Source organism: Polypterus senegalus, chromosome 13 (genome assembly GCF_016835505.1).
Source record: "Polypterus senegalus isolate Bchr_013 chromosome 13, ASM1683550v1, whole genome shotgun sequence".
NCBI classification, from domain to species: domain Eukaryota; kingdom Metazoa; phylum Chordata; class Cladistia; order Polypteriformes; family Polypteridae; genus Polypterus; species Polypterus senegalus.
Window position 1 is genome coordinate 126,577,529 of NC_053166.1, and position 21,401 is coordinate 126,598,929.

Consider the following 21,401-nt stretch of genomic DNA (forward strand, 5'->3'; position numbering starts at 1 on the left):
ACACATGGAAGTGTGTGTCTGTCTGTCTGTCTGGCCCGGAGGTGAGAGGTGGAGTTGGGGTAAGGGCTCCACCTTTGAGGATACACAAGCGAGGCCAGCATGTCGGTAAAACGAAACCTCCTAAGAAAGAGACACTCGCTTAGCTGCTAATTGAGGAAGCGAGGCGAGCACATTGGCAAAACGGTATCCCTTTTTACTTTTCCTCCCGCCGCTAATACACAAGCGAGGCGAGCACATCAGCAAAATGAAATCTCTGAAGAAAGACAAAGTCGCTTAGCCACTAATGTACATGTGATGTGAGCATGATGGTAAAACAAAACCTCCTAGGAGAGAGACACCCAGAGTAGTTCCTTTCAATTACCTGACATCTCTACATTTTGAATGTTTTTCTAACAATTTCAATAGTTTCTACACAGCTACATTTTATAAATGTGTGTTAAGCTGATGTCACATTATGTGACTTTTTATCATAGGGCATATCACATTTGTCAATCACAGTCACAGATCTTGTTGCTGCACAACGTCAAATTACATGACTGAAAAATCACAGCCCACGTCACTTTTACCGAGTAAGTGCCGACCTTCCAGCTCATTTGTGCTCGCCCCTTTTTATGACAGCCAATAGCGTGTTGTCTGAGGCAGTGGCGCTTTATGAATGGTTACACAGGTGCAACAAGTTTTCTGCCCTTTAATTCTTTGTTCTACTCTGTTTAGATATGAAAAATATGAGACACCAGCTTCTTGTCTGTTTATGAGGTTCAAAAAAAAAGGCACTTTCCATATTCCTGACCGCTACATTCTATGCACTGTACTTCTGGATGAGCATTCATTGGCTCATTTGATTGTCACCTCTCTTGTGGACATAGCCTGATCCTCCAACTGTCAAGGAAATAAAACCTGTTTAATTTTAGCCTAGCCAGTTGCAGACTAATTGGTCTTACTGGTTAGCTATGTCACATTAGATGATTGACTTCAGGGGAGCACACTGCCAACTGCTTCTGACTGGCTAAAATTATGTAAATGAAGGCTACGAATGCAAAGTTGGCTAATGTGACATAGCCTTTAGTAAAATATGAAAGTTGCTGTAACATTATACGTCTTCCTTTCTTTATTGTTAAATAACAGTACTGTATTTGCATTTTGTGCACCATACCTTAAGGGATTACAAAAACTTCAGTGGATGTTGAACATGCATGTCTAAAGAGGTTGTCTCACAGTGTTGTGCATGTGTATATCTACTGTTCTCCAAAGCATCCATGTTTAAGTGTGTGTGCAGTTTCTTGTATGTGTGCAGTTATTGTGGACAACTTGGTACACAGTAGTAGAGTAGATGGATTGGGAGAGCATGAGGAGTCATGAGGTCACTGGAAAGGGGTGTGTGGCATGCCTGATATCTCTGCAAAAGGTCGAAGATCCAAGTCTTTATAGAGTCCTGGTGCTTCTTGTCTTGCTATATGGTACTGTGTCTCTTTGGAGAATCCTTGGGTACTGCTGGTTTGACTTTGTGTCGAATGAGTGGTTGCTCATGGAGTCCCTAATGAGACACATTACCTGCATTGTGAGGAAGCGTCAGTTACAGCACTATGGCCATGTGACTCGATTCCCTGAAGGTCATCCAGCTCGCAGGATAATAATTGTTGAGGGCCCGAGTGGCTGGACCAGGCCAAGGGGACACCCACACCTATCTGCGACAGATTGAGGGTCATATCCTGAGGGTGGGATGGACCGTGTGTCTGCCTGGGGGGTTGCCAACCAGGATCCCGAGCTGTTTTGTCGTGTGGTGGGTGCAGCAATGTGTGGTATCAATGCATGCTCCTTAACCTGAACCTGATCTGACCTGACCTTGGTACACCCACATAAACTTGGAGGTGCATAGACAGCTCTGCAGATGAATGCAAACATCTGGATTGACATAAAAATGATGTAGTTTTATGCACTTTTACAAGTATGGATCCATGTACATGTGGTAAAGCACATTTAGAGGTCTGTGGTGGTGAGTAGGTTTTAAATAAAACAGTGCACTGAAAAACCTGAGCATTGGTGAGGAAATTGGCTGATTGCACATTCACGTGTAGATGCAGTGGGGCCAATCAATTTCCTTATTATCATTTTGGGGATCGTAAACAAGGCACCTACACCCACATTAATATAAGAGAGCCTGATGTGAGAAAGCAAAGGCAGATCAGGAAAGAAAGAAAAGAAGATGAGAAAAGCCAAAAGTTAAAATGAAAAGGAAAGGAGCCAGTGAGGCTGAGCAGAGACAAGCAATCAGGGATGAAACCCTGTGTTGAGCAAGCAGACAGCGGTCATAGAGTAGGGTTACTCCTTCTGAGTGTCCAGAGTACCAGGAGTGACCAGCTGCTCTGAGAGATTCCTACAGGTTGCCAAGGGATGCTGCTGAATACTGAGGGATGGCGGCCTGGCCACGGGCTACATAAATGGCAGACTGTGCTTGTTGGCAGGCATCTCCTGCTTTTTGAGCAAACCGAATGGGTGAACAGTACAGAAGTGATTTTAGATGGATGTACTGGGACCCGCGATGGTTTTAGGGACAGATTTTGATTTTTGAGATTTTAATCGTAGATTTTTTTTTAACGTTTGTGGGTTATTTATTGATTGATTTTAACTTCCACTTTAACACTGTTTTTATTATGAATTATTTATTGACTTCATTTTTGAAGAAACTGCACTGCACTTTCTTTGGGAGCACTATATTGTTTGAAAACAGAAACTTTCGCACCATCTCTTTCTGTAAGTATTTTTCATTATTGCCTAATCCATCCTGGTACATGACTATCGACGTCCGGGTGCAAGAGAAGGATGAATTGCCAGCTGTATGTAACCAGGGCATCACGGAATGCAGAAATTTGAACTGGACTAATGCTATGTCCTACATACCACCTCTTTTAGTTTTTGGCCACTTTCATTTTGGGATTATTGTTTTGTGTACAGTACATAGCTAGTTTGTGTGAAACATTAAACAAATTGTTGTTGTTAATAACTTGTGAATAAAATTAAAACAAAAGAAAACGTGTATTTAGTTCAACGAATGTGTGGTTTCAAAGACCAATGTAATTAATCATTATGAATACAAACACCCATATTGCTATAGCCCTAGCCCATCCAAACAATTCCAAAAATTCCAACACACACAAGGTTCTGGTTATTTAGTTTGTTTATAAGTTTGGACCTGATAAAATCACAGAGTTGAACTCAGCTGTGTTGGATTTTACAGCTGTTGTCACATTCTACTACACTACTTCTAGTCGGAGGGGATGTCTGCCTTGACAGCTGCAGTTGCTGATCTCATCGCTGGAGCATGTGAAATAACATGACTGGAAATCCCTGGGCATGTCAAATTATACGACTGTGTGATGATTTTCTAGCAGAATTTCACACTTCCAAACAATTATACTCTCAGCCTTTTTTGTGACAGCCAGTAATGTGCTGCCTGATGAAACTGGTACTGTATAGAAGGGTTTACAAATGTGATGAGTCTAGCCATAATTAGTTTAGCATCTTTTCTGTTTTCAAAGTCTAAAACACCTGCATTCCTTATTCCGTGTTGCTGAATTATATGCATTGTTCTTCCTGGTGGGTGATCACTGGTTGTCAGCTCTAATGCACAAACAGACCACCTCTGTCTTAAAACAAATTCAAACATACTGTATCTGATTTGTTGGGATGGGCTGCAGACTATTTGTAGTGAGTTGCTTGGTATGTCAGACTATGTGGCCATGGGAGTGTGCCACATCTGCCTCTGACTCACCAAGACTATGTAAAGAACTGTACAACTGAAAAATGCTGTAAAAGTTGTGGAATGGCCTTAAGAGAGCTGGCAGTTCAAAGATACAAACACAATCCTCTTTTAGGTTACAAATTCTGGACCTAGCAGCTGCTACACCTACAGTGTGGAACAGGGAAGAACAAAGCTCATAGCTAATTGAGCGAAAGAAGAACTCTGCTAGTGATTATTATGGGCTTGGCTGAGGTAAAGAATCATCATTAATACATGTATACACACACACACACTTTTCAACCCTCCCCTAAACTTCACTTTCGGAAGAGCTTTCTCCTTCAAATCTTGCTGTGTCTTCCAACTTCAAGTATTGCTTTTTGCTCTCTACATTGGGCTACTTGCACATACAGTACTGAAAAAGAAATTGAAATGTAGTTGCAAGCGGCACACAGCCAGGAAAGGCTTAATACGTTTTAGTGCCAAAACTGAGATGGATTTGGACAAAACACAGCCATCTAATGCAAATTAATAATCTTCCTCGACTATTGATCCATACCACTATAGATTGACTTTGTACGTGTTTTACACATGTAAAGGACTACACGAGAAAAATAGATAAAACAGACAAAAGTTGCCTATAAGACAGCATGAGCATGATGGATTTAGCATTTTCTCCAACTCATGCAGGGCAATATCAGACTGCACTGTTGGTTAAGCACTCCTTTAGCAGCAGGTGAACGCAGCACAAGCTTGGCTGCCTTTCGGCTTCCAGCAGTCATTTATAATTCTTTCTGGCAGTGGATGATCAGAAGTGCCTAATTGGATGAGAGGCTTTCAGGGCAAAGTGCACACATTTTTATGTGTAAACTAATTCTTTGTGATCTAAATATACAGCCAACAATGTCAAAGGAGGCATTTATTACAGAAACTCCAACAGCCCCAGAATATCAAGTAGCTCCTACGTGTTTAAAGAATTTTTTACCTTTTAAGAGGACCACCTTCTTTACTACTTATAGAGATTACAGAGCACAATCAGGCTATGCATGCAGAGAAGAGGGCCTTTTAATCAACCAATACCATGTTCAAGGGGTTATTGAAAACTGCTGAGACAGAACTGAAAGGCCTTGAACAAGTGTAAAGTATTGTTCCGCTACTATTTTGTAGTCTTTAGCACAGCCGATGCTATTCTCTTCATCCTATACTTGGTCTCTCCAATGTAGTTTAAGTAAATAGGACTCTAAATCCAACTTTCCCCAAAAGGCAAAAAGTGTCATCTTTTCAATTATTGATACAGCTGCATCAGTCTCGTGTACCATAGTAAGAGTTGACAGGTCCAAACTCAAGGGATGCCGACAGGGCAAACAGGCCAATAACATGAAGGCTTGTGTTAGTATTCCGTTTAGGTTCTCACAAAAAACTAGCTATGCCATCAAGCCATTTCTCTAGGACAAAGAAACAACTGTTTTAAAGATGTTATCAGAAAATAACAAATTAGACCCGATGTCCTCATGCTTTTGGCAAGGCAGGCAGATTTCCCCAAAGGAGTTCATAGATGTACCAAAAGCAGTACATACATAGCCTATGGGGTATGGATTATGCACTTTCTGCCTGTAGAACTGACCTTCCTCTGGGGGTGCTGAATTCACTATCCACTGTTCCCAACAGGGCTTCTTTCATTATTACTTAGCAAAAAAAAAAGTCAGATCAAAAGTAAATTAACTATTAGGTAGTCATTTTACTACCTCATTAGTTATTTAATAAAAATCATAACAACAATAAAATAACAGTTTACTATTTTAAAGTACTTTTTAAAGCAAAAAAGAAAACTTATAATGAATCATAATTGTTCAGCCTTTCCCCCTTTTCCCTATTGAGGGGGTTGTCTTAAAAAATGTGTCTTGCTCAAACAGTAATACAGTATGTTGTTGCACGTGTGCCTTTTGCAAAGCTGGTCAGTAATAATACTCAAATAGGTTGTGGCATTCAAGCAATGGTTGATTTGTATTAACAGGCCCAAAGTGTACCAAGAAAACATTCCCTTCATCATTACACCATCACCACCAGCCTGGACTGTTGACAAAGTACAGGTTGGGTACATGGATTAATGCTGTTGATGCTAAATTCTCACATTGTCACCTGTTTGCAGAAATCAAGGTTCATCAGACCAGGCTACATCTTTCCAGTGTTAAACTGTCCAGGTTTGGTGAGCTTGTGCCCACTGCAGCCTCAGCTTTTTGTTCTTGGCTGACAGGAAAACAATAAAATAACAGTTTACTATTTTAAAGTACTTTTTAAAGCAAAAAAGAAAACTTATACTGAATCATAATTGTTCAGCCTTTCCCCCTTTTCCCTATTGAGGGGGTTGTCTTAAAAACTGTGTCTTGCTCAAACAGTAATATGTTGTTGCATGTGTGCCTTTTGCAGAGCTAACTCAGATGATCTGTCTGCCCTCTACTTAACGTCAGTTTTTTCAGATTGTCCGAGATTATTTTAGTCTTTCACTCATTTAATCAAGCAATATGGCACTACTGGATTTACCGGCATGACTGCCACAAGTCAGTCTGACTTACTCTGCTGATTACTCACTTGACATATTTCCTCTGTGATTCCAACCATCACATCTTGCTCCAAGGCAGGTTCTGCTCCACCTAAGGATTCACACCTATGCATTTTTCCTGAGGTATGTAATCTGAACCTCAAAGTGGTATGTAGCTTCTTTTCTTTCATATGTGAATTGTTTCTTTATTACTTTTATTACAAAATTAAAAATGACTTATTGAAATACATCATGAAGCAGCATGATGGCATCTCCTGTTCAGAGTTCCTTTTATGTGTAGTCTACAGGTTTTACGCTTGTTCATGCACATATGCTGTCATAGTTAAAGAAAGTGTGTTTAGATTGACTGGGGATTAGTCTGGTGTGCCTACATATGTGACATATTTTAATAGTCATTCTACAACATCATGCAATTCATTGAGATGAAAAACCTTATAGATTTGATCTTTTTAAGTGAAAGAGGTATCATTGATTAAATTAGAGTCATAACCAATATGTTTCGTTAACAAACTGAAAGGGAAAAATCAACCACATCTTCTCAAGTCTGTAGTAAGTAAAGAGAGAGAGAGGTTTAACAAAGATATTTTTGAAGAGCTTTTAAAACAGAATTGTCAAGTTAATGCTGAGATATTTGGGCTTTTTATTTTACTTCTCATAACAGCAACCAGCACTACTGATGATTTTCTACCAGCAGCTAGAAACTGGTTGGAATCTGGCTAAGCATATTTGTTTTGTTTTGACTGTGGTTTTCCAAAGATACTGGAAATCACACTTGACATTTGTTGGCATAGTTGGGTCCGGCTCCATATAAAGAACTTTTGCTTTCTGGTAACAGTTCAATAAAATCCTGGTAGCTAATAGTTTAGCTTTGGTGTAGTTTAACGAAATTCACCAAAGAGTTTTTACAGTGAATTTACTGTGTTTGCTAGTGACCTTGTTTGCTGAATGTAACCCTGAAAATTCACTGTGTGGTCAGCTTAGATTAACATTTTATTTTCCTCTGTGCTTGATGATGCTTTGCCAGGCCAGGGTAACATCTTAGCACTATAGCAGCCATGTTGGATGGGGATTGACACTACTTAATCTGTGCTACTGGCCTGATTTACATTGCTCAAGCGTGGAACTTTCATGCTTGTTCACTGTAAGTGTACTTCACCTCACACTATATGGCACTGCCTACCCAATCTGCTTTTTCCATGTGCAAATAATTTAAGACATATACACTCATGTGTGATGTCACTGGTACCCCATCTAAATTTGCATTCTGCATGTGTTTAAAAAAAAAAAACTTGCAGTATTTTAATTTGAGGGGTATATTAGCTGATTATAATGAAAATATTATGAAATGGCGTGGTTGTTCTGCATAGATATAATGTATGTTACGTCTTCATTGCTGGATTAAACATGTTATGCTCCTCCCTATGTAGCGTAGATCAGGAAATGACAGGGACAGCGCTCTGAGTATACCGCTGATTCCTTGCATCATAGGTTCAGTGGGTGTTAGTCATAGTAGTAGGAACATGGTAGATGCAGGGAAAGATAAAGCTCTCAAAGTATAGTTTAATTTTGGGGAGGCAAAGTGGTGTGGTGGTTAGCACTTCTGCCACAATGCTCAGATCACATTTTTAACCCCAATAATTGGATAAGCACAGTTGTCAAAAGTTTCCCCAGCTCCCCAGGGACATTTAAAAGACCACGCTAGCATTATAATCCATTCAAAACTAGTTCAGTTTCTCTTTCTCCTTTGACTTCAAAGCATTTCTTCAAGTTCACCAAAATTCATGATCATTTCCGCGTTTTCACTGAATTCTAGTTTGCTGCTTGGGTTTTTATGCAGGAGTGAATGATGCAAGTTCATTGGATTGGCTTAGTTTTGTACAATACTTTTTTGCATGCAAAATAGAGAGTGAACAGACAAAATGCAAGCACTTGATCAGTAACAATGCCACATAGGTGAACATGAAAAAAGTTTAAGAAAGACTAGCATTTGAATCATTTCTTTCATATGTAATATGCAAACAAGTATGCAAACAGTTATTTAAATTTATTGCACTAATTGTGCAAATAATGCCTAATTTAGAGTTATTGGTTGTAATGAAAAAAACACCTGGAATCTGGTTGACCAAAGTTTACTTCTTTAAGACAAACCAAATGATATCATAAAGGTTGTGATCTTTTAAAAATGATGTAAATAATATTCTGGAGGTCTCAGAGGTCAAGCAATTCAGAAAGTTTTTGTGGACATTATTTTTAAATAAGTCTTCATGTCCTGGCCTTTATTTATTTAATTTCTGTCCTCCCAGTTACACCCTTATTGTCTTATTAAAATTATGGTGCATCTTCTGAGTCCATCTTAATTTAAACTGCTGCTGCCCTGTGCCACCAGCACAATAAATTTGAAACGTACATGACGTAAAAAGAAAAGAAACATGAAATATATGTTAATAAAGTAACACTTTGTAAACACCTCAAAGTGGCTTAAAAACCAAAGGTCAACATTCTAGAGATTCTAGTCAAAGACAGACTTTTTGAATATACAGTACGCTCATTAAGCATATTTTTAGGATCTTTTGCTGTCAAAATAGTCTCAGTTCTTCATGGCATGGATTCCACATTACTTTGAGATTAAGAACATAAGAAATTTGACAAGTGAGAGGAGACAATTCAATACATCAAGCCTGTTTGTTTAGCTAACAGCTAAGCTGTTCCAATATCTCATCCATCCATCCATCCATCATCCAACCCGCTATATCCCAACTACAGGGTCACGGGGGTCTGCTGGAGCCAATCCCATCCAACACAGGGCGCAAGGCAGGAAACAAACCCCAGGCAGGGTGCCAGCAATATCTCATCCAGATCCATCTTAAACGTTGTCAAGGTTGGTTTCTGCTTAAACTACACCCTTAATAGTTCCAGAGTCCCACAACTCTTTGTGTAAAGAAGTGCTTTCTGGCTTCATATTTAAATGCACTTCCCTTAATTTTCACTGATGTCCTTGAGTATGTTATTCACCCTTAAGCCGAAAGAATTTTCATTCATTTATGCCCTTGAGAATTTTTTTTATGCCTTTGAAGATTTTAAATACCTGGATTAGGTCCCATTCAGTCTCCTCTGTTTGAGACTAAATGGGTTTAATTCTCTTGAGTCTGTCAGAGTAGGACATTTCCTTTAGATTTTAGTCCTTGTTGATATGATTACATCACACAATTTCTGAAGAGTTGTCACCTGCACATTTATGTTGTAAATCTCCCATTCCACGACATCCCAAAGGTGTTCTACTGGATTCAGATCCATTGACTTGTAAGGCCAATGAAGAGCACTAAGCTCATTGTCACGTTCATGATAGCAGTCTGAGATGACTTTTGCTTTGTGACATCATGGTACATTATCATGCTGGAAGTAGCAACTAGAAAATGGGTCAACTGTAACCATGAAGGGATGCACATGGTCAGTAATAATACTCAAATAGGTTGTGGCATTCAAACAATGGTTGATTTGTAATAACAGGTCCAAAGTGTACCAAGAAAACATTCCCTTCATCATTACACCATCACCACCAGCCTGGACTGTTGACAAAGTGCAGGTTGGGTACATGGATTAATGCTGTTGATGCTAAATTCTCACATTGTCACCTGTTTGCAGAAATCAAGGTTCATCAGACCAGGCTACATCTTTCCAGTGTTAAACTGTCCAGGTTTGGTGAGCCTGTGCCCACTGCAGCCTCAGCTTTTTGTTCTTGGCTGACAGGAATGGAACCTGACATGCTCTTCTACTGTTTTAGCCCATCCACTTCAGGGTTCAATGTGTCGAGCATTCTGAGATGCTTTTCTGCTGATTACAGTTGTGCAGAGTGGTTATCTGAGTTACTGTTGTCTTTCTGTCAGCCTGAACAAGTCTGGTATAAACGCTAGAGAATGTTGTGTGTGAAAATCCCTGGAGATCAGCAGTTAGAGAAATATTCAGATCAGCCCATCTGGCACCAACAATCATGCCACCATCGAAATCGCATTCTGGTATTTACCATGAACATGAAGCCCCTGACCTGTATCTGCATAACTGTATGCACTGCACTGCTGGTAAAAGATTAGCTTATGAGATGATTGCATAGCTAAGCAGATATATAGATGTTCCTAATAATTTGTTCAGTGAATTCACATAAAAAAAAAGAAAATTGATGTTCAACAATTGCTCTCATCCAGCTTGAACAATTTTATAACTGAGGTAAAAGCTGAACTTCCTCCAAATGTGCAAAGGCAGTAAAGATTTCTCCTCAGGAGTGGAAATTCTGCTGAGTGTGCCTCTGTAGAATACTAAACAGAAAGTGCTGAGTACCCACACTTCATTATTTTAAAATGATTTTGTTCTCACTTGGCATTTTTTGTCTTGGCCAGTTAGAAATAATCCCAATTAAAGTCTTTCTGGTTGAACTGTCTGGCTAAACTGAAGATATCCTTTTGATTCACTGAGGACCTGTGCATGGAATGATGCCTCCTGAGGTAAAATTCATTTTTGCCACCCCTTAAGTGCCAACCCCACACCCTCCATACCAATTCCTCAATACACACACACACAAGATTAATCCTTACTAGGCATGAAACGCTACACTTAGGCTTAACAAACCAGTCCATTCTCTGAACAAAGGAGAAAAAAATAAATACATATTTAATTTTTGGAAAAAATATTTAAAAAAATAAAAGAAGATTAGCTTTAAACTAATAAAATACAAAACAGACATTAAAAACAATTCAAATGTTTAATGTGAAACAAAATTGGCTGTTCTGCTCATACTGCATGCTTATCTAAACACCTTTGTTAATTTGGAACTCTGCCCTGCACGCTAATAGGCACGGTGCAAACTTACTTGTAACATGCGTACAGTACATCAGTTGTGACAGACACCATTAAGAGATTTCAGAAATGAACAAAATGGCATCATCAGAATATATGCAATGAGATATGCATGTGCATCAACCTGTCACGAACATTGGAGGGATGAGGGCAAAAATTATAGGCTACTACATGTGGGTAATAATCCAGCAATAATAATAAAAATCCTCAAATTGTCATAGAATAAAAGACATAGACATGGCAAAGTAAAATTAAACAGGACTGCAGCTGTAGACTTTAAATGCATTGCTAAAGGCAGGTTTAATTTAAAGTATAAGCATCTCTCAGTTGGGCTTACATTAAAACTTGCATTAAAACTCCACAAATCCCATCCTCTGTTGTTCAGCACCATCAATGACTTGGTGATTATACTCTTCACATTCACTCCTTATCTTGTCACCCTAAAAAGGCTCTGCACAGTAGCAAAAAACTGACACCATGTATTCAGTGGAGAATAATATTGCATTTTTTGCATTAATTAGCAATGATAGGGTAAAGTGGAATTATGGGTAAATGTTAGTATTGTTTGATTTCTTTCAATTTGTGATGATACTGGATTAGGCTAGGAAGATTTGGTCAAGAGCCTAAATGTAATTTAAACGGTTCCAGTTTAAAAAAGAAAAAGCCAAACTACCCAATGTCAAGAGTGATATTACTTGTGACATTAGATGTGATTCTTTGTACAGAAATGTGAAATAAAAAAAAAAAGTTCCTGTTTGTTTGCAAAAATGTCATACTTCAAATGAACTTTCTGAGAAAATCATTCAGCAGTAATGATTCCACCGCAAATATCAATGGGCTGTAAACAGTCTTGAAATGAGAGTATAACTGCTAGCTACGTTTATAAGGATACATCTGTCTGATAAAGTCATTATTGTTAATTTTGCAGATTCAGGATAGGTGCCAGGAAAATGAATGCCAATACCATGGATTGGCAGTTGGCTTTGAAATGCGCATGCGCTGTCTTGAATGGATGCTCGCAGTGTGCTGTGGTGCTGTGAACTGCATTATGACAGATTTGACACTTTTAAAAAGAAAAGACTTCTCACCATTTTTAAAAGTAATATTTACAGTAAATAAGGTACTGTGTGTGTGTGTGTGTGTGTGTGTAAGACATAAGGTTCATGCATAATGCTTTTGTGTTGCATTTCTTAATGTTAAAAATTAAGTCACATGAAAATGCCATCTTTACTAAAGCGCTGCCTGAGGAGATTGCTTCACAGCCTCACCTCATGTGCCAGCCCAGAATTCACTTGTAGCCAAATGGGACAGATATATTTATTCCTGAACTAAAGGTCAACACAAAATACAATATAAAAACTAATAGAAATATAGGCAACAGAAAACTAACACTAAAACACTCTTAAATAGCTTTTGTTTAGTGAATGGCTATGTTCAAGCATGATCTGCTCCAAGCTGCAGTCAGTGTTTAAATATTAATAATTTAAAGTCAAGTGTATGCACAAGTCAACACTAATGCTGCCATGTGACCTACAAAAATAAATTCATCAAGAAGTGACAATCCTTACTTAGTAATCTAACTAAAATAAAAGGCAACAAAGCAAATAATAACTTAAAGCACATGACCTGCCCCTGCGTGTATTGTTTATTGGCATGCCGAGTCCTGACAGAGCACAGAGGTGTGGTTTTGTATAGATTATAAACAGCAGACAGACAAGTTTTTGGAATCTGAAATGTGACTGTAACAGGTTGAAGCTGGAAATCAAAACAGCATAATGTATTAAACAAGGCCCAAGGCAAATATAAACAAGCAGAGTTATTGTTAACACAAAGAAATGCAAGCAGAGCTGGGAACATAAGTGGGTGAGAAAGTGGTGTGTGATTTGCTGCTAGTTTACGCAGAGAGTTTTCAGTCCATCAGTTAAGGGTCTTTTAGCATTACCTTGCAGGAACTAAAAAAGTTGTGTAAAAAGCCGAAAATACCTTCAGACCAGACAGTCCAATGTGCTGTGCTCCTTCTAAGGTTTAAGGATGTTTTGAGCATATTGTTTCCTTACATATGAAAACAAAACATTGTAAAAAACAAAGAACATTTAACTAAAAAAATATTCTTTAAATAATTCAACTGAAAGTGTTCCACATTAAATGAATTGTATCTAAAGGGGCTGACTAATCTGATAAAAATTAAATGACTCGCTCAAGGACACAATTGCATTGTTACCATCTATGCTTGATGGGGTGTAAAATACATTTAAATTAGATTTTTTTTTTTTGTTTCAAGTAGAAAAATTACACAGATGGCAGAATAAAATGCATCAATAAATACAAAATGGAACGCCAAAACTAAACAGGTGACAAAAACAACACTAACATTGATCTGGGCTATTCAAACATGTCATTATTTTAGGATTACAGTGGTTAGCCCTACTGTCTCTTAGCTCAGGTGTGAATCCTGACAAGCTCACTTTCTATTTAGAAGTGACATTCCAGTTGTCCATGCGTAGTATTTTCTGCTTTTCTGCATTTTCCCATGTTCACTTATTTCTAAAGGTTGTCCAACTCTTTTTGAATTTTTGCAGCCTTATCAATGTCCTCCAAGTTTAGTTTCATCTGAATTTCTACATGTTTACTAACTATACTTAAATCAATTTCATTAATGTAAATCAGAAAAAGCAATGGTCTATGGAGAGACCCCTAAGAAAATCCACTCAAGAGCTCACTCCACTGGAAGTATTCCCCTTTCATTTTTACTCTTTGTCTCCTGCCAGATAATCAACCTGAGATCCAGTTTTGTAAGTTACCTCTGATGCCTGCAGTTTTTAGCTTCATGGAGGGCTGAAGCCTTTCAAAGTAGAACATGGGCACAAAGCAGTAAACAGCCCTGGACAGACTGCCATTCAATCACAGTGCCCACTCATGCACACAGCGAGGCTTGCACTCAACCAAAAGGTCTTATTATATCATATTCTATTCTATTCTATTATGCAGGTCTGAAATTAAATGGATGAATATGCATTACATACATTATTTTATTAAACTGTTTATATATTAATAATAAACTGTATAGCTATAATATTTTTTATTGATTTTCCTGTTTAACATTTTGGGCAAGGTATGAGAAATATGAGGTATAATACACACAAGCCTAAAAAGCTACAGATTATTTATTTCTTGACATGTATAGAACCACTCAGTGTTGACAAAATAAAGTATTTTCCAAACAGTTAAAAATGATAGTAAAGAACATAAGCCTTAAAAAAAAGAAATCACTATATAACCTGGAAACTTGACTACAGTAATTATTGTGCTATAGGTATTGTAAATACATAATATTAAAAAAGCATTTAACAATGGAACAGAAAAATAACAAAGACCAGAAATCTCAAAATAAGAATGTGTTGATAAGGCCTCATTACTCACTTTGACTGGAGCTGATGGAACCTGCGTGCTCTACTAATTCTTTAGCTTCTGCTGCTAGGAGGCCAGCCGGGTGTGGAGGTAATGGTGGGTCACTAAGGCTGCCCTCCGCCATTGAATCTGATATCTGTATATTCAAGCTTAAATAGTGAAAAGAAAGAAAAAAATAATAACTTACTGTTTCTATTTTGTATTGTTTCCGAGTATTTTTAGAGTGACCCTAATCATTTCAAGACAGCCACCATAAAATAAATATGCATCTACTGAGTTCAACATTAAAAACTGCTTTATTCATTAAGAGAATACAGTTACAGAATACAAGGAAGCACTGCAACCTGGATGGGACACCGGTCATCATTATGCATAATGTCATATGAACAACAGAGTACCTCGGGAAGAGAAATAAAAAAACACAAAGAGGAAGGTATAGAGCTGTAATAAAATGTTTTTGAACCCCTTTGGAATGACCTAGATTTCAGCATTAATTATTTGTAAAAATGTGGTCTGCTATAATGTACAATGACAGACAAACACAATATGCTTAAACTAATAACACACAAACAAATATACCCCTTCTTGCCAATATTGAGCACACTGTTCAAACATTTTAATGATATGGAAGCATTCTAATGGTAAAGACTTCTTAATAATAATAATAATAATAATAATAACAATAATAGTTCTTTATATTTAAATAGTGCTCTTCTCACTACTCAAAGGTGCTTTTCATAATGAGTGGGGAGCCATTGCAACCATCACTAATATGCAGCATCCACCTAGATGAAGTGGCAGCTGCCATTTTTGCACCAGTACACTCACTACACATTAGGAATTAGGTGGTGAAGTGGTGAGAGACAGATAGTCAGTTAGAGACAGGAGATGATTAGGGGGCCAGAATCATTAGGCCATGGAGGGCAATTTAGGATACATCAGGATACACCCTGCTCATTACGAAGGATGCCGAGAGATCTTTTATGACCACAGAGAGCTTCTTTTGAACTTCTTCAAAGTTAATTGTCAGGTGTTCCAATCAATAAGATGAGACTTGAATGGTGGCTTTGAGGTGCCCCTACCAATAAGAATGGCACACAATGTTTGGTTACTAACAGAGATTGCTCTAGTTAAAAAGTTCTGTTCAGGTGAACCATAAGATCCCATAAATATTAATGAGCTGAAACGATTTTGTAAGGGGGAATGGTCTCAATTACCTCTTGACCATTGTGCAAAAGAAAATACTTGGTGAATGTGACTTCTTTCATCTTCCACTTGTTTACTAAATACAGGGATTCACATAGTTTTTCCTGCCCTGGCTGGTAACGTTTAAACATTGCCCTCCGTATTAACAACAAATTGAATAGGTTGTGTTTTATTAATTCAGGAAGATTATGATTCTTATTTTCACCTACTGTAGACCGGGACCAGGAGGAGGATTTGGAGAGGGTGCTTAAACGGGGGTGTGTTTGGGGTTACGGGGTTGGCGTTCTTTTTCTTGATTGTTCAAGTAAAAACTTTTTGGTGAGACTACATCTGTCTGTTTTTTTTACTTCTTCTCTTTTTCGAGCCTGACGCGGAAGTTGCTACACTGGTGCTCAGAAGTGGGATTCACGGAGTAGGCAACCTAGATTCGAGGATGGACAGGGAAGATTGGCCAGAACCACCACCCAACGTACTGGATGTCAAGATGGAAGAACTTTCGGACTATGCCTTGGCTGAGGCTACAAGAGGTCTGGGGCCAGCGGCTGCGACCAGTGCTATTCTGCCGAGTGCAGAGACAGCTACACCAGTAATGTCTGGTCATGTTGATGGTACTGGACCATGGGAGACTTATTGGGCGTGGTTTGAAGTTACAGCTGCTGCGAATGGTTGGTCCCCAAGAGAGCAGTTGATAGCGGCTTTAGAAGGAGAGACGCTGAAAGTTTTGGAAGACAGGCCCTCGAGAGACCCTTACAGAACTGTCTTGGATTCTCCCTGCGATTGAACGACGTTTCGGTTGAACCGAATCAATCCTGGGGCTACAGCAGTGGTTGCACTCACGGACCAGACGGGCAGGAGAACGTCTTGGTACTTTTGCAGCAGAGATTCAGGGACTGGTGAGTCGGGCCTATCCACAATTTTCCCATATTGCTCAAGCTGAATTGGCACGTAACGTGTTCTTGAGAGGGGGTCACACCTGCTGAACTAAGACGCCATGTTCATCTTACCCCACCGAGCACACTAGAAGAAGCACTAGAGGAAGCTCGAGAGTTTGAATTGACCAGTTATAACACTCTACTGCAAGATCAGGAGTGTTATAACACAATGGCCCAGTAGCCAATCGGACAACACCTGCTCATTCCACTCAAGTTTAGTTTACACAATGCTGGGGGAGAACGCAGGTACCAGGGCTATGGCAACGTGCTGGAGATGTGGATGCCCAGGCCATATACGCCAGTTTTGTCTCCTTCGTGGGGTCTCTTTGGGTCTAGAAGAAGGAGAAGTGATGGGAAACGACAGGGGTTCGGAGTAAGGGGAGGTCCCAGATGGAGAGGTATAGATATTGTTCCGCTTGGGCATATAGGGAAGCGAGGGCGATATCAGCTTATAATGACACTTTGGGGCCGGACAATAAGAGCATTAGTGGACACTGGGGCCTCTGCCTCCATAGTATGGCCTGATACCCTCTCTCCCGACTACTTGGTCCAAGGAAACACTGCCCGCTTTGTAACAGCTAAGGGCGAGTCTGCCCTTATGAGAGGGTGTACCATAGCCATCCTACACGTAGGAGGGCAGGAGTGGACTCAGATGGTTTGGGTGGCCAACATTCAGGACTCGTGTATCCTGGGAATGGACTTTTTGTGCCGTGCTAAAGCTCAAATAGATTTTACTCAGAGAACGCTGACAATTCCAGGCAGTTTGCCTCTTCGTTTGCGAGTGAATAACATGAATAACATGAGGCTACCCCGAACTTCCCATGGGCTCACCACCTATGGGAGGGGCCAAGGAGGTTGGATGCAGTGTGAGTTGGGTGGTGGCCGAAGGCGGGGACCTTGGCGGTCTGATCCTCGGCTACAGAAACTGGCTCTTGGGGCGTGGAATGTCACCTTACTGAAGGGGAAGGAGCCTGAGCTACTGCGCGAGGTCGAGAGGTTCCGGCTAGATATAGTCGGACTCACCTCAACACACAGCTTGGACTCTGGAACCAATCTCCTTGGGAGGGGCTGGAATCTCTAACACTCTGGAGTTGCCCCCGTTGAGAGGCGCTGAGCAGGTGTGGGCATACTTATTGCCCCCTGACTTGGAGCCTGTGCATTGGGGTTTACCCCGGTGGACGAGAGGGTGGCCTACCTCCGCCCGGGTGGGGAAGGGTCCTGACTGTTGTTTGTGCGCAGCGAACAGCAGTTTGGAGTATCCACCCTTTTGGAGTCTCTGGAGGGGTGCTAGAGGGCATACCTTCTGGGATTCCCTCGCTTCTGCTGGGAGACTTCAATGCTCACGGGCAATGACAGTGAGACCTGGAAGGGCGTGATTGGGAGGAATGGTGATGTTTTGTTATTGGTCTTCTGTGCTCGCCACGGATTGTCCATAATGAACACCATGTTCAAGCATAAGGGTGTTCATATGTGCACTTGGCACCCTAGGCCTCAGTTCGATGATCGACTTTGTGGTCATGTCGTCGGACTTGCGGCCATACAGTATGTCTTGGACACTCGGGTGAAGAGAGGGGCGGAGCTGTCAACTGATCACCACCTGGTGGTGAGTTGGCTTCGATGGTGGGGGAAGATGCCGGTCAGACCTGGTAGGCCCAAACATGTTGTGAGGGTCTGCTGGGAACGGCTGGCAGAGTCCCCTGTCAGAAGTAGCTTCAACTCCCACCTTCGGCAGAACTTCAACCACGTCCCGAGGGAGGTGGGGGACATTGAGTCCGAATGGGCCATGTTCCGTGCCTCTATTGTTGAGGCGGCTGACTGGAGCTGTGGCCGCAAGGTGGTCGGTGCCTGTCGTGGCAGCAATCCCAGAAACCGTTGGTGGACACCAGTGTTGAGGGATGCCGTCAAGCTGAAGAAGGAGTCCTATAGGACCTTTTTGTCCTGTGGGTCTCTGGAGGCAGCTGATAGGTACCGCAGGCCAAGCGAATGCGGCTTCGTTGTTGCTGAGGCAAAACTCGGGCATGGGAGGAGTTTGGAGAGGCCATGGAGAACGACTTTCGAGGAGATTCTGGTCCACCGTCCGCGCCTCAGGAAGCAGTGCAGTGTCAACACCGTATATGGTGGTGATGGTGCGCTGCTGACCTCAACTCGGGACAGTGTGGGTCGGTGGGGGAGTACTTTGAAGACCTCCTCAATCCCACTAACATGCCTTCCAATGAGGAAGCAGAGCCTGGGGACTCTGAGGTGGGCTCTCCCATCTCTGGGACTGAAGTCACCGAGGTGGTCAAAAAACTCCTTGGTGGCAGGGCCCCGGGTGGATGAGATACGCCGAGTTCCTCAAGGCTCTGGATGTTGTAGGACTGTCTTGGTTGACACGCCTCTGCAACATCGCATGGACATCGGGACAGTGCCTCTGGATTGGCAGACCGGGTGGTGGTCCCCCTCTTTAAAAAGGGGGACCGGAGGGTGTGTTCCAACTATAGAGGGATCACACTCCTCAGCCTCCCTGGAAAAGTCTATTCGGGGTTCTGGAGAGGAGGGTCCATCGGATAGTCGAACCTCGGATTCAGGAGGAACAGTGTGGTTTTCATCCTGGTCGCGGAACAGTGGACCAGCTCTTCACCCTTAGCAGAGTCCTGGAGGGTGCATGGGAGTTTGCCCAACCAGTCTACATGTGTTTTGTGGACTTGGAAAAGGCATTGACCATGTTCCTCGGGAATCCTGTGGGGGTGCTCGGGAGTATGGGGTACCGGACCCCTGATAAGAGCTGTTCGGTCCCTGTACAACCGTGTCAGAGCTTGGTCCGCATTGCCGGCAAGAAAGTCAAGCCCATTTCCAGTGAGATTTGGACCCTGCCAGGGCTGCCCTTTGTCACCGATTCTGTTCATAACTTTTATGGACAGAATTTCTAGGCGCAGCCAGGGTGTTGAAGGGGTCCAGTTTGGTGGACTCAGGATTGGGTCACTGCTTTTTGAAGATGATGTTGTCCTGTTTGCTTCATCAGGTGATCTTCAGCTCTCTGGATCGGTTCGCAGCTGAGTGTGAAGCGGATGGGATGAGAATCAGCACCTCCAAATCCGAGACCATGGTCCTCAGCCGGAAAAGGGTGGAGTGACCTCTCAGGGTTGGGGGAGAGATCCGGTCCCAAGTGGAGAAGTTCAAGTATCTCGGTCTTGTTCACGAGTGAGGGAAGAATGGACCGTGAGATTGACAGGCGGATCAGTGTGGCATCCGCAGTGATGTGGGCTCTGCATCGGTCTGTCGTGGTGAAAAAAAAGCTGAGCCGTAAGGCAAAGCTCTCAATTTACCAGTCGATCTACGCTCCTACCCTCACCTATGGTCATGAGCTATGGGTAGTGACCGAAAGAACGAGATCACGAATACAAGCGGCTGAAATGAGTTTCCTCCGCAGGGTGTCTGGGCTTTCCCTTAAAGATAGGGTGAGAAGCTCAGTCATCCGGGAGGGGCTCAGAGTAGAGCCGCTGCTCCTCCGCATCGAGAGGAGTCAGATGAGGTGGCTCGGGCATCTGATCAGGATGCCTCCTGGACGCCTCCCTGGTGAGGTGTTCCGGGCACATCCTACTGGGAGGAGGCCCTGGGGAAGACCCAGGACATGCTGGAGGGTCTATGTCTCCTGGCTGGCCTGGGAACGCCTTGGGATTCTCCCAGAAGAGCTGGACGAAGTGGCCGGGGAGAGGGAAGTCTGGGTCTCTCTGCTTAAGCTGCTACCCCCGCGACCCGACCCCGGATAAGCGGAAGAGGATGGATGGATGGATGTATACCCTGGACTGCAAAATTTGAGTCATTGCCTGAGGCTGAATCAGTTGGGGCTGCTGCAGACTGGAGCCTGGCCATGGAGAATCTGTGGCAGATTTCGAGATTCCCTCGAGGGCAAGGGATTTCTACGGAGCGTTCCAGCCAGGTTCAAGCCTTTTTTTTTTTGACTGACTGTTAGGTCCGATTGAGGGAGGGTGGAGTACAGCACGGGGGTGGGACCCAGGATGGGAGATTGCAGTGGATTATTCATGATTGACAGGAGTTTGCTTAGTGCCTGTCGCTCTGCCACAGATGTTAAACTGTCCAACTTTAATCCTACAATGGAGCCTGCCTTCTTAACAAGTTTGTCCAGGCGTGAGGCGTCTTTCATCTTTATGCTGCCACCCCAGCACACCACCGCGTAGAAGAGGGCACTCACCACAACCATCTGGTAGAACATCTGCAGCATCTTACTGCAGATGTTGAAGGATGCCAACCTTCTCAGAAAGTATAGTCTGCTTTGACCTTTGACCAGGAGGGGTTGGAGAGCGTGCTTTAAAAGGGGGTGTGTTTGGGGTTACGGAGTCAGCATTCTTTTTTCTTGATTGTTCAAGTAAAAACTTTTCGGTGAGACTTTACTACATCTGTCTGTTTTTTTCATTTCTATTCTTCGAGCCTGAATTCGCTACAATATATAAATAAACTGCTCAAAAAAATTAAAGGAAAACTTTGAAAACACATCAGATCTCAATGGGAAAAAGAAATCCTCCTGGATATCTATACTGATATAGACTGGGTAATGTGTTAGGAACGAAAGGATGCCACATCGTTTGATAGAAATTCAGAGCCCTGAATTCAAAGACGCCCCAAAAATCAGAGTGAAAAAATTATGTGGCAGGCTAGTCCATTTTGCCAAAATTTAATTGCAGCAACTCAAAATTGTACGCAGCACTTTGTA

At 41.7% G+C, this 21,401-nt stretch overlaps 1 protein-coding gene across 2 annotated transcripts in view; it reads right to left on the reverse strand.

Annotated features, from left to right (window-relative positions):
* The window catches only part of si:dkeyp-72e1.9 (syntaxin-binding protein 4), a 162,747-nt gene that overhangs the window by 4,706 nt on the left and 136,640 nt on the right, over positions 1-21,401 (reverse strand). The window contains exons 20-21 of one of the 2 annotated variants that reach the window (XM_039775611.1): positions 14,565-14,701; positions 13,128-13,196 (exon numbers count right to left, since the gene is read on the reverse strand). In XM_039775611.1, the coding sequence (XP_039631545.1) occupies positions 13,128-13,196; positions 14,565-14,701 (206 nt within the window). The remainder of the gene's footprint in view (positions 1-13,127; positions 13,197-14,564; positions 14,702-21,401) is intronic. The other variant, XM_039775612.1, reaches the window with a different exon arrangement.